At 33.7% G+C, this 14,747-nt stretch overlaps 1 protein-coding gene across 10 annotated transcripts in view; it reads right to left on the minus strand.

The window, feature by feature from the left end:
• Macrod2 (mono-ADP ribosylhydrolase 2) overlaps positions 1-14,747 on the minus strand; it is a 1,956,002-nt gene that overhangs the window by 1,857,870 nt on the left and 83,385 nt on the right. For 9 of the 10 annotated variants that reach the window (XM_078051387.1, XM_078051384.1, XM_078051385.1 and 6 more), the window contains one exon: positions 9,125-9,232. The exons of the other annotated variant lie outside the window; for it this stretch is intronic. In XM_078051387.1, the coding sequence (XP_077907513.1) occupies positions 9,125-9,232 (108 nt within the window). The remainder of the gene's footprint in view (positions 1-9,124; positions 9,233-14,747) is intronic. 10 annotated transcript variants of the gene reach the window in all.

Consider the following 14,747-nt stretch of genomic DNA (forward strand, 5'->3'; position numbering starts at 1 on the left):
CCTCAGCAATGGTAAGGTGCTAAGCAACAGAGACCCTGTCTCTAAATAAAACACAAAATAGAGCTAGGAGTGTGGCTCAGTGGTCAAGTGCCCCTGAGTTCAATCTCCAGTATCAAAAAAAAAAAAAAGTTAAGGTAGCAAATACTTAGATCTGCATCAAAATACTTAACTGGTTTAAATTGGGCACCATTTTCTTTGCTATTGTAAATAAATTATCTGTACAAATTATAATATATACCTTTTGTGTTCATTAGTCAATGTTTTTTAAGTCATATTGCTATGGATTACTGACTGTAAATTATTTGAGCTCCTAAATGCACCACAATATGATACTTGCTGCCAAAGAAACTACAGTAAGCAGACATAAACAAACATATCTAACGCAAAAGGACTCAGTTCTATGACAAAGTTCTATAGCATCTCTATAAGTAAATAGTGAATATAGACATACATAAATTTGCTTAGATTGGGAAGGTAGAAATTAAGATAATAAAGTTATAGTTAAAAATGAAACTGGAAAATGTGCCCTAGGTCAAATCATGAAGGATTTTGTACCATATACTAGGAGAGGACACTTCATGGAATAGGCAGTTGTTGAAAGGTTTTTGGTAGAGAAGTAACATGATCAAATATTACTAGAAAGATAACTCAAGGGGCAACACTAAAAAAAGCTGTGGTTCTTAAATATTAGGGATTATTTATATTTATGAAAATACACTGAGTCTTTCTAGTGACATGGCAGACTAGCTGTCAAGAAAAAATGTCCAATATGTGTTAAATATTTTGAAAATATTTCAAGCTTTTTATAAGGCCTGAGCTGGAAAGAAATTAAATATGTTTACTAGAGACCAGACATGATAATAATGAGTGACTCCACAACAGGGTTAAGCAAGCACTAGCTATGGCATGTGCACTGTGACTACCTGCTGATCCCTGATAAAAATAAATGCTAAGAGATGTGGGGCATAGAGTTAGAAGGTCCAATATACATCTAACTAAAGTCCCAGAATGGGAAACACAGGGAAGGGAAAGAAATAATTTCAAAGAGACAATATCCAAGAATTTAACTGAATTATTAAATGACAGCAACATCAGATCTAGCAAATCAAAAATATAAATTACAAAAAGTATACCCCTAAGCATATTTATTATAAGGAAACTATAGAATATCAAAGACACAAAAAAAGACATAAAAGGCATTTCTAAAATTACCCAGGTACTCCTGAAATGTAATAAATTGGAGGAGATAATAGAAATTGGAGTAAACAAAAGTTTATACTCTGTAACTTTCTTCAAGATAGGAATAGTTAGAAAATTGAAATAGGATATTGAAACTGAAGTAGTAGCTCTTTTAAGGAGGAAGTCAAAATAAGAGGAAAACTCTACAGGAGAGAACTCAGACAATGAACATTTCAGTCAACAAACTAGTATATGACAATAATTTTTTTTATTATAATAACTTCTATAAGTTTATGTTTGAGACTCTCATTTCAATCAATTTAAGGAATGGGGAGTAGGACCAGTGACAGACATCTGGTCTTTAGTCAGTAGTCCCACCAGTCCACCTGTGTTACCAAAAGTTCAGTGCTTGCCCCTGATGCCAATCCAATAACAAGGACAGGGTTTTGAGAAAAAGGAAAAACAAGTTTTGTTGCTTTGCTAGCAAAGGAGAAACAGGGACATCTGCCCCAGAGAATGTTATTCAGCCCATCAGAGAGAACAGGGGACTTTTAAAGAGGTGATTCAAAGGCTACATTTTGGTATCATCCCCATATCTGAATTACTTCTTTCCTGTGGAGGTGTGTGCTCAAAGATAGATAACTCTCCCTAGGAGGGGAAAGAAAGATAATTCTGTTTCCCTGAAATTAGGGAGGGGAAGAGATTAGGGAGGAAGAGGGAGAAAGGAAGAGAAAGAAACATGTTCATTTTAAAAATAAGTAGCATAACCCACTTCAATCTAATGTATGAAATATGATATGTCAAGAGCTTTGTAATGTTGTGAACAACCAATAAAAAAAATAAAAATTTAAATTTAAAAAAATTAAAAAAAAATTAAAAAAAAAATAAAAATAAAAATAAGTAGCAATGGCAAAGCAGCAAGGCTATATTCAAAGCTTAAAGTGAACCACTGTTACATAAGAAGTCCCCGTTTTACATCTGGCAAGGCTAAGTCTGGCTATTCATTCTGTTACTTCCCAGATACTTTGGGCTAATTATGAATCATTACCCTCTTCCTTATATGTCAGAGCCTGAAAGTCTTAGAGTTCCATCTGCCTAAACAAACCATGAAGCTATTCTCCCTGTCTCTGAAGTTTTGCTTTCCCCTCCGATCACCTTATAGGAAATGGGGAACAGTTTCCTTTTGCTCTCAGATACCCTAAACCTTAATGAATAATATATATCCTTCCTGGGGCTGGTTTCAGAGAGTAAAATGTCAGGAAACCTGTTTCCAAGACTCCATCAACACATTGTTCTCAATTCCAAATTTTTCTCCTTTTAACATGGAAAAAAAATTTAAGTATGTATGTGTTTGTGGAGGATAAGGGAAATAACTGAATCTTGCTCTCATTCATGACATGTTATCCCCTCTCCCAAATCAGCTGTTTATATCACAAGTCCTTTCCAATGTCCTCTGATTTCTACCATTGCATCCTTTTCTTGAAGTAATCAACATGGAACAGACTCAGTTCAATTTGAATGAGAACTAAGGGGAGGAAGAGGTGCAAGGAAATATACCAAGTGGCGAAGGAAAGGAGAATACTGAAAAGATGATAGGTAGGTAGATAGATAGACACATTTTTCCACAAAGTATGAACAATTACCTGGAGGGAAGAGAAGAAAAGAAGGCTTTGATTTTTCAGCAAAAAATATAGAAATATTCATATTTTCTATCTGGCTATGAAAAGATACAGTTTTTCAGTATGAAATAAAGCTTCTCAATAATATTATAAGACTCGAGTAAAACTCATTAGCACTAGAAGAACTAGTCCTACAGTCAAAATGCAAACATATTTTAGGAGCATGAACTACCATTTTTACTTAATTTTTACTGCATGGCTACCTTCTTCCAAGAAAATTTTACATCAATTCACAATGAAAGTAAGATAAGATAAACTTAATAAATTAAAACAAGATAACAGGGAAATGAGGCAAGGAAAGTAACATGAAAGCAGAAATAAGATATGACAAATCATACAGAAATCAAATCCAAGAATTTAACTAGAAATGAACAATAAGTTTGGTTCCAAACTTTTTATTAATCTCTTGACAATAGGAAATAATTGAGATTTGACTCCAAACCAGCCACAGGGGATTATAGACACCTTCTGGTAAATTCCAGATCCAGACTGCTGAATTCAGATCTCAACTCTGCCAATACCGGCTATATATCCTCGAGTGAGTTACTTAACCTCTCTGAGGCTGTTTCTTCATTGTTTAAACCTGGCTCTTAAGCAATTGTAAAGATTTAGCATACGATAGCTCTCAATACTTCTTCCCACACATATTTATATAATTAATATGTTAACTTAATCTATATGTTTCATTTTAGTCTCTCACTTGAGTTTTAATCTTACATTTTCCTCATCTACAGTTGTGTTTCTTACACTTTATCCTGTGATCTTCAAGTTCCCCACAAATGTTTTTATTATTGTGTGATTTCATTTTGGTGACAATCTTATAAACCCCTATAGCCAAATGTAGCCAAACATTGAGTTACTCGCCTTTGCATTTATAATCACATTGGCAACAAGTAAAGATCAAATAATGTCAAATGATGTGCTATGCCAGCAAAAGTATATGCAGAGAGTACAGGCAACCACCTAAAATTGGAAGGATGAAGGAGAGGGAATCCCAATTTCCAACAGGAGATGACAGCTGATCTGACATGCAAGGCATACTTGAGGCATTGGGTTCAATCCCTGGCATCAAATAAAAATAAAAATAAAGGTATTGTGTCATCTACAACTAAAAAAATTTTTTTAAAAATAGTTTCATCTTTGAATTTGGTCTTCCCTTAAATTTATCATTCCCCAGTTTATCCTTCACAGAAGGATCTTTCTGACACATAATCTGTAATGCATCTTTCCCCTCTGAAAAATTCTTCGAAGATGCCTCATCTTCTTTGATTAAAAAATACATAATCCTGTGAAGGTGACACAGGAAGCACTTCCTAATCTAGCCCCTGACTGTATTTGCTCTCTGCACACTCAGCCACATGTGGTTCCCTATGTGCAGGATGTGTTTGCCTGTTCCCTTGGGTTATGTTCTTTTCTCTATTACCCAGGGCACCTTAAACACAGCTCTAATAGAGCAATTTATAATGCAAATGGCAACTGTTAACTTATTTTCTTTACCTCCACTGTTTAACCCAGTTCTTGACTTATAGTAAGAACTCAATAAATCTATGCTGCTTCTTTTGTCAAGTAAAAGTTTCTTACTCTTCAATTTAGGTGGCACTTGAAATTTTGTTAGCTTACCCCTAAATACTTAAGGATGCATACCAAAGTGTTTTCAAGCATCATGAGGTAATTAATTTAAAAGTGTGAATTTCACATGGAAAAGGCTTAATTTTTTCCTAGAAAAATACTGCTTGTGAAATACAATTTTCATAATCTGTATAACGCATATACATAATTCATAATTGAAAATACCACTCTGTTACATAGTCAAAAGTACTTTATTTAAAATTAGAGATAAAATAGGGTCAAACTTAAAGTACATACAGATCAGTGTCAATTACACATTAATTACACAAATTCATGTAAAAATAACTGGTGTTTTAAATGCTCCGGAAGAAAGCAGCTGCTGTCTTGAGTACCACTGTTTTACACTAAGAAAAACTCATTCAGTGCAATAGAAAAATAATGCTTATAAATGTGGAAGGAATTCTCCATCTTCTCTACTAAGTTGAGTTATTTGGGAAAAGAAATCAGTGGTATGAAATCTATTCAGTATCTACATGTTAGTAATTATGAAAGCTAAAATATATCCCTGGATTCAATCCCTAGTATAAAAAATAGTTCTTTATCTGGATTGTATGGTAGTTAAAAAATTTATACATGGGACTAAAATATATATATATGTATTTTTATATACATATGTGTGCATGTGTGTATATGTATGCACACACACACACACACACACACACTCACAAATATAAGTTAAAATGACGAACAATGGGGTGGGGATACAGCTCAGTTGGTAGAGTGCTTGCTTTACATGCACAAGGCCCTAGGTTCAATCCCCAGCACACACACACACACACACAAATGTAAGTTAAAATTATGAACAATAGGCTGGGGACACAGCTCAGTTGGTAGAGTGCTTACCTTTCATGTACAAGACCCTAGGTTCAATCCCCAGCACACACAGACACACACACACACACCAAAAAAAAAAAAAAACGATGAAAATATATAGTCTAGGTCTAGACAATAGTTATATACAAATACCAATTTCCTGGGTTTTATATTGTATCATAGCTTACAAAATATCACTACTGTAGGAAGTTTACACGAGTATAAGGGAAGGCTACATAGGACTCTAATAATTAATAATTAATAATTAATTTCCTATAATTATTTCAAAATAAAAATTTTACCAAAAAATAGTCCTGGAGAAAATCTGAATTTGAGCCTAGGTCTGCCTGATTCTCAACTAGTACTACTTCCCTGCTACCATGACACCTACAAAAACTATTTTATGAAAATATAATCACATGAAAAAAGAATGTATAGGAGGCTTATCCCGGATAACATTTAAAGAAGTTTAAGAAAATTTAAAAAGTACTTTATTAGGAAAAAGTTTAAAATATCAAATTATTCCATTTGTAGCTACTAAGACCAAGTGTTTCAATGTTCTAATGTAGTCCTGGAAAGAGAATCTCAGAAATCTAATAAAAAGTGATGACTGGGCTGCTCTCGCACTATGGCTGGGAGGCACTGCCTCTCACTCACCTATTACTAGAGGCAGCTCTAGAGTTTCCTGTAGTGTTACCTTGTTCATCTGAAAGGTTAACAGCTGTGCCTCTCCTCCCACACCAGGTAAACAAATTGCACACCAGCAAGCTGTAACTGGAGTCATTACGCTATACACTTGGCATCTCTTTCCCATCAACCCAGGAACTTCCTGATGAGGTTGTCCTTGTGATTTACAGAACATGGCCAGATGACAATTATCACAGCCAGAAATATAAGCTAAAGATGCCAAAGGGAAGTGAACAAAAGTTGTTATTATCTGTAGATCAATTCATTGTATGGTATCTATGTAAAATTATACATACAAGGAAGAGCAAGATAAAATGTGAAAGAATCAAAAGAGTTAATCATTTCATTTTCATTTCAATTAAAATTAACTATAATGGTTTTTATCAAATAAATAATTTTTAAAACCAGAACCAAATCATTTCACTATGTAAAGTCCCAAGTGCTAAATATGCTACTGGTCATGGGTACTACAAATTCAATTGTATCTAGTTCATTTTCACAAATATATAGTATCAAATAAATTTTAAGAATATAAGGATAGGACATTGCTTTTCCAAGTGACACAGAAAACAAAAAAGGTACCATTTTGTGCTTCAAGGGGGAAAATACAGATACAGAGTTAACAAAAGCCAAAAAATATCATATTTTGATATGAAGTGTACTAACATGGCAAATTTATGTTATATTAATAACAAAAAAGAGAAAACTCATGAGAGTTGTCTTCAAGTCTTCAAGTATTCCAAAGGAGATAGATGTCGTCAATTGTACTACACAGGGCAAAACTAGATATATAGTTGTTTTGGTTTTGTTTTCATTTTTCTCCCATACATATATATATACATATATATACGTATATCTACACACACACACATATATATATACACACACACAAATAGAGATGTGTATTTAAATATTATAAAATTAAAGCTCAACTATTTATAGAATTTCAGTTATAATAAGTCATTAATGACTTGTTAACTGTGGAAATGCCTAAACAGAACTCCATACTGGAGAGGAGATATGAGACCCTTTCCAAGAACCTATCCTCCCCAGAGGCCCCAGAGGTCAAAGCAAAGCATCTTGATACCCAGGGCCACAAAATAAACAGTCCATAGGGACTAGATATAAGGAAGCCCTGTAGCCTGTGAGGTGACTTGAGGATGACATTTTATCCAAAAGAAGTGAGACAAAGAGCACGGAGATTAAATGACCCAGACTACTTTCTCAAGAAAAATTTTACATTTTAGAGAAGCAGCAAAAGCAACAGAGAAGAAAGGAAATACAGGGGCATTGGAATAAAAAGAGGAAACAGCACTTATTATGGCAAAGCTGCCACATACAAAGTAACCAATACCCAACTGAGGGAAGAACAAGCTGACTAGGCTTCCAGCTTTCTAGCTAGGTCCCCAGAACTGTGGAATGTGTTCTAGGAAAACTTGATTTCACCTACCAAGGCATTTTGCTACTACCTTGTGTAAATTTACTCATCAGAAGAAATCTTTTTTTTCCCCTTGGTTTTTGGTTTTCTTTTGTTTTGTTTTCATCTTCGTTTTTCTCCCTTTTGTTTTAAGCCCAGGGCCGAAGACCTAACGTAGGGCCTCATATATGCAGTAGCTCTGCCACTGAGCAAAATCCCCAGCCCTCATCAGAAGGAATCTTTAGACAATGCTGAACTTTATCTGAACCCCATACTCCTGGAAAAATAATGACAGTCAAGAAATTACTCACCTTTTCATATTCTGAGAAATGGCTTACTGCAAAGAACCATTCTTCCTAATGACTTAAATAAAAGGCCAGACACAGACCCTCCAAATTCCCATTCTTTATCTCATACATGATCACTTCAACTGTTTTCATTTTTTATCTGGTTGGTCAATGTCTGGGAACTGGACTTTACCAAATTTTACTCAGGTTTCTTACTTTGGCCCACACTTCAGCAATGGAAGGTCAACAACTCTTCTTTAATGGCTCCTGCCAGGAATCAGCTGACCTCAGGGAATATTACTGTGCAATCACACCAGTCCCTCTTCCCATTCCCCCACACCCATTTTCTTCTAGCCTTCTTTATTTCCCCTATAAAACAAAAGTCCTTTTCTGCTTAACCCTGGAGATGCTTATAGATCGCAAGGTTAAAATGGTTTTCCCTTTTGCAATTTTCTTCCTCCCCACATGGCAATCATCCTACCGTCCTATGTTAATATTAATAGTCTTTTGGGTTAAAGCCTCTCCTTATCTATGCCCAAATTTGTTTTTAATTGATAATTTCAGTCTGTAAAGGATCTAACTTTACAAAATACAAATTAAAGCCATTAAATATCCTCATATTTATTCTTTTTATTTTATAGATTCGAAACTATTATGTCTTTCTTGATATATGACCTCATTATAAAATACATGGAAACATAGACCATCATAAATAACATGTTATATTTCCCCAATGTTCAAATAGAAAAATTAGACTATTAATTATTAAAACAAACTATGATTGCTAATAAAGCATTTCATAAAGAAAATGAAAATTTAAAACCACACAACTAAAGTTTTGAAATCAAAGAAATCATTTCTTTTTTTAATTTTTTTTAAATGTAGATGGACACAACACCTTTATTTTGCTTATTTAGTTTTATGTGGTGCTGAGGATCAAATCCAGTGTGTCACACATGCTAGGCAAGCACTGTACCACTGAGCTACAACCCCAGCCCCAAAGAAATAATTTCTTCAGGTTTTACTTTTATCTGATATAGTTAAATCATCTCGTTACCACCTGTTCAACATGAAAATAGCTTAAGGAATTTGTGTTCACATTGGCCAGTTATTAACTCAAGCATGAAACTAAAAAGCATACAGTTGCTAAAGTTACTTCTGAAAGATTTTCTGCAATAATTTTCCACTTCTCCAGTGATCCAGAACCCCAGTCTCAACTTAGTTTCTCTCACTCTAGAAGGTATTGCAGATAGCACATTAATTTGGGACATATATAAAATATATCCTCAATGTTTTTAATCCAGAAAGAAAATACATGACATTTCCATACCAGAAAGGATATTTTTCTAAGTTACTTCCATTTCTGTTTATGAAAAATATTTTGAAATAATATTCATATAATAAAACATATCACAGAAAAATGAACTACTCACCCGCATTGACTATAGCATCTATCTCTAGCAATGTGATGTCACCTCTATACAGAGAAACTTTTTCACTCAAACTTTTCTTCATCTGTAATGTTTCCTGAGTATTTTCTTCTGTAATAAAAGGGATACATATTAATAGTAATATCATAAATTTAATTGACAACATTTAAATCAAGACAACTATAAGAATCAATATGAATTATTCTCTGCTACAAAAGACAGTGGAAATAAGTATTTAAATACCAGGAATAAGTTTATTATGTATTTTTTTATATTCTTCAACTAAATGCACTATCATGCACATACTGGGCATTTGCTATATTTTGGCAAGTTATTCAATATTTGCTATTACACATTTATTATTATTATTAAAATGTCCATTTTAAGATAAAAATTATGTACCACTACATTCACAAGGAAATAAGAAAAAATGTGCAAATATGAAGAAAAAATAACTTTTTTGTGGAGGAACTTATTTCTGTTTTATCCAGTTACTTAAAAAGTACCCTTGAAAAAAATATTTAGATGAGCCCCACACAAAAAAAATAAATAAAAGGGTCAGCTCTTTGCTAATCTAAAATAACAAGCTATCCCTCAGGATATATTCAAGAACATCTGAATTTGTAAAATTGTCCTTCTAATCAAGTTGGATTTAACCTTTCACTCTAGAGGACACTGTTAGATACGAAAGAGAAATAGTTCTACCCAACACACAACAGCCAGCAAGTTGGTGTACTTAAAATAAGTAAAAAACTTTAGATTCTAAAATTATATATATTTTTAGATATTTCAGAGAAATATTACAAATTTTGAATTGTCATTTATTTTTGGAAAATAGCAATGTTAAGACAAATTAAACTTATTAAACAAAGATGTATGAAGTCAATGTTTTTAAATATATTAAATTGCTATGCATAAAAGGCTTTTTAAATATAATTCTAGGGAAGAGGATTTATAAACTCAACTTTTAGTATTTATGATCTGTACAAGTCTTTTCATGAAAGAAGACAATACTATTCATTCACTAACAAATACTCAGATGCAATTTTGAAGTATATTGGAGGTTAGAAGTGATAGGTTATAAGTAACCCATATTGTCTTTGGGACTCATCAGACAATGAAAACATTGGCTAGGACTAAGGAAATAATCTTTGGCCATTAAAGTGATCCTTCCTGTCTTTGCCTACAAAGCATTCCATTCTTAGCAACCATTTCTCTTCTTAAAAGATTCTAATCAAAATATTCACTGGCGATAATAATGAGGAGGAGGAGAATATTGTGAGAAAATTGTTTGTTAAGGGAATAGAGAAGAATACAACTAGAGATATGAAAAATTGTGCTCTATATGTGTGATAAGAATTGTAATGCATTCCACTGTCATGTATAAATTTAAAAAAAAGAAAATGAAAATTGGGTCAACTAATTTACAAAAAAAAAAAAAAAGGAGATGGACTTTAAGAAACTTCAAAATATAAAACATCCATAGTTGAGCTGACTACTTCATTGACTCCTAGAGTACTATTTTTCTCAGTCAGGAACAGACTTTATTCCCAGATTCATTGTTCAGATTTCTAGTTCTGCCAATTAACAGCTGTGTGAGCTCAGATAAGTAATTTATTCTCTCCATACTTCAGTGTGTACAATATTCCTTCACAGTAAACGTGAGTTCATTACATTTAGAATAGTGTTTGCCCCATTATAAGCTATCAACAAAACACCACCTTCTTTTTAACAAAGGTGACAAATATTGTGTCAGCATCCATATTCAGCATATGTGGATCACAGTTATTTTTTCAAAATGCTATTTCGAATAAAATGTCAATACACCTATTATTATTATTCCCTATTATTTAAAGAGATGATATTTTGTTTGTGCCATTAAAATTGTCAATACCTAGCCCAATGACAAAAATTCTAAACCACAGCAAGACCTTGAGACTCATATCCGATCAGTTCCTATTTTCGTGACTTTAACCAATTAGAAAGTCCTGGCTTTTTCTGACAATTCTAGATACTTGAATCACCATAAACCTAGAAATTATAAAAGATTTCTCACTGAAGAGTTTCAGAACTCCATTCAGCATTAAATTGGCAAGCAAATCACAAATCAAAGCAGAACATTTAATTCTATTTGACAGAGTAATTAGATTTCTAAGCCATTCTCTAACAGTTTATAGCCCTAAAAAGTATTTCTTCATTTTCTCATGAAGTCTTTTATATAATACTATATTTTAGTGATATGATTTTAAACATATGTGACCATAAATCATATACTTTTTTATCCAAAAGTAAAGAAATTATTAACAAAAGGTATTAGAAAGCATCAAAATTTAAACCATTATATCACAGTTCAGGTTTGGTTGGTTGATTTCTTAATCTTTCATCAGAAAATTTAAATTGAGCTCAAAGTAAAGGATCAAACAATTCAACATGAATAAACACAAACTGTTATCATTTATCATTCAAGTAAGTTACTCAAAATAGTCTTTAGGAAAAGTGTCAGCATCATTCTTTACATAGAATGCCAAAGAAGCATGTCCATACTATACTTACAGGCTGCAATTTCATGGTATTAGGAATTGTTAGCACTTCCTTTGACAATAAATCAAAAACAAATAGCATATTTTTGACCACCAACAGTTCTCGGTGACTATAAAATATAAATTACCACTGAGAGGTCACCTCTTTTATTTGCATAGCAATGCACACTGTATTTTATCAGCACTAATCTCATTATATATCTTCTATATCCTCAATTTTCCAACAAAAATGTGTACACAAAGCCAGGTGGGTGGTGCCCACATGTAATTCCAATGGCTTGGGAGGCTGAGGCAGGAGGATTATGAGTTCAAAGACAACCTCAGTAACTTAGCCAGGCTGTAAGCAACTTAGCAAGATCCTATCTCTAAATAAAATATATATAAGAGCTGGGATGTGGCTCGGTGGTTAAGTGCCCCTAGGTTTGAGCCCTAGTACCAAAATATATATATATATATACACATATATACACATACACACACAAAGCAGCAATTCAAATTTTGCATCACTGGTTTATGTAAGTTGAAAGATCTGTTAGTTTTGCTCTTCTAGATTGTATACTATAGATATTGTCAAAAAAAAACAGAGCTAGACATTAGTAGAAGCAATAAAAACAGATTTTTATTATTTATTTATTTATTTATTTTTGTAACCAGCCCTTTTTATTTTTTGAGACAGGATATCACTAAGCCCCAAAGGCCTCAGTAAATTGCTAAGGCTGGCTCTGAACTTTCGATCCTCCTTTCTCAGTCTCCCAAATCACTGGGATTACAGGTGTGGGTCATCACACCCAGCTTTGAAAACTAAAAAAGAAGAAAAGGAGAAAAACTTCAGTATAGAATATGCTCAATTCCAAATACTACAAGAACAAGTAGGGATTTATAGCCAAGGAGCAAGACTGGGTGGGGTAGGGGGGATCAGTGAATGGAAAATTATAGGGTTGACTAAACAGACCTAACAGGATTCTTGCTGAAGGCAGGCAATTTAATAACAGACTGTCCAGTTCAGCTTCCAGGAATTCTAGGGCTAAAGGAAAGTTTTAGTTTTCAATAAATGCCAAGTCAGGAGGGCAAAAAAATTGGAAATGTTAATTTGGAGAATTTAGTCAACTATGGGAGAAACGAGAAGAACTAACAAAATATATATGATAGCAGGATCCAGTCAATTTATAAGCTGATATAAATGAACAGGATTAGAACTTAATAACTCACAAGTGTACAGTATTGTTTTCCATTGAAACATAAAATTTCTCTCTACAATTATCTTCTTTTTTTACTGTTATTTACAAAATAGGTCTGGTCTCATTATATTCAGCCTGATTATTTACTTAATAGCAGCAAGAATAATAATTGATCATTTAGAGCTTTAGGTTTGTTTTGCTAAACTTTTTTAACAAGAATCTCTGATTAGACTTTTAAAAGCCTCTCAAAGAGTGTAAGCCAAGCCACAAATTCAGGATATTCCCATGTTAAATACAGATTCTTCTCCTGGGTTCCCCAAATATCCTGTTTCCTGAGCCTTCTAGCAAGTGGCTTTCCTTACTTACCTATAATGTTGTCAGCCCTAGAAGCGTGGTACTAGGACAGTTTTTCCAAGAGAATTTTGTAAGCATTAACTTTACAAAATCAACCTTAGTCCTCAAAAGTGTCTGGACACATCTGATTCAATGCATCATTCTCAAATATAACATTCCATCCAAACACAGATTATAAACCAATTTTTCCAATCATGCCAAGGAGAACAGATTCTTACTGAACTGAGACAAATAATTGTATTGCCATGAAAATAAGAATACTCAATTGTATTCATCCAAATTTGAAGAGATCAGGTAAAGAGAAAAGATTAATATTTCATTTCTTTTTACAAAAGCATATTTTGTAAAACAGGATATTTGGGGAACCTAGGAGAAGAATTCATACAAATCTATATTTAATAAGCTATAGCTAGGTTGAGAGAGGAGAAAATAGGTTCTTTGGGGGAAAAAAACAAAACTAAACTAAAAAACATTAAAAGCCAGATGTGGTGGTGTACTCCTGTAATCTCAGCTACTCAGGAAGTTGAGGCAAAAGGGCCACAGGTTTAAGGTCAGCCTGGGCAACTTGGCAAGACCTTGTTCTAGGTTCAACCCTCAGCACTGAGAAAAAAAACCAAAAAACCTAAGTTAGAAAAAAAAAAAAAGATGTAATTTGCAAGGGAATTGGTTATTTCTGTGGCATACAACATTTAAGCAAGAGCTAGAATTATGACTGATAGCCTGATGGCATAAGATATTGGAAAATTTCCATAAAATTTATACAATTTCTGAAGTCTCTGAAGTATTTATGGTAATAATATTTCCTCATACAACTATCACCTGAGAAAGGTTAAACATCAATTCTTATTTGACAATGTTTCTGTAAGGAGCATCTGCCATAGACATGCTGGGACATGCTGGGACTCACTAAGTTGCTGGCCACAAGGAACAATAGCCATTGAACTGCTTAGTCATGTCTGCTTGCAATTGATAAAGAGGTGTAAAGGGCACTAGCCATAGGCGTGCTTAGCAATGACAGGTTACGAATGATAAGGAGCACAGCTCCATGAACATGCGAAAAGAACATGCCTAGTTGCAATTACATCACCTCACTGGACATAACCAATGGATGCTGACTTTTACTGGGTGTAACCAATCACCAACATACGCCACCAACTTGGAATTGTATTTAAATTGCTGGTCCTGCCACACTGAAGAGTTTTGCTACAAGGCCATCAGTGAGATTGGTGACCTTGCTGTCCATCCCTGGACCTACTCTACCATTCCCTGACGTCCAGCCATCAGCTGGAGAGAACCACCAGACAAGGAAGAGAAGTCATGTGGCATCAGAGGTATTTTGGAACTGTGGTTGCCCTAGGATTGTGTGATTTGCTTATAGTGTTTAGTTAATGAGCAATGAAAGCTGGTTGGGGTACTCTAGTATACACAACACTTTTGCATTAATTGTTTATCTGCTTATAGTGTTTAATTAGTGTGCACTGAATGCTAGTTGGGGTGTTCCAGAACAGCCAACACTTTTTGCATTAATTGTTTATATTTGATGAATGGTGTGAT

This window comes from Ictidomys tridecemlineatus, chromosome 5 (genome assembly GCF_052094955.1).
Source record: "Ictidomys tridecemlineatus isolate mIctTri1 chromosome 5, mIctTri1.hap1, whole genome shotgun sequence".
Classification (NCBI taxonomy): domain Eukaryota; kingdom Metazoa; phylum Chordata; class Mammalia; order Rodentia; family Sciuridae; genus Ictidomys; species Ictidomys tridecemlineatus.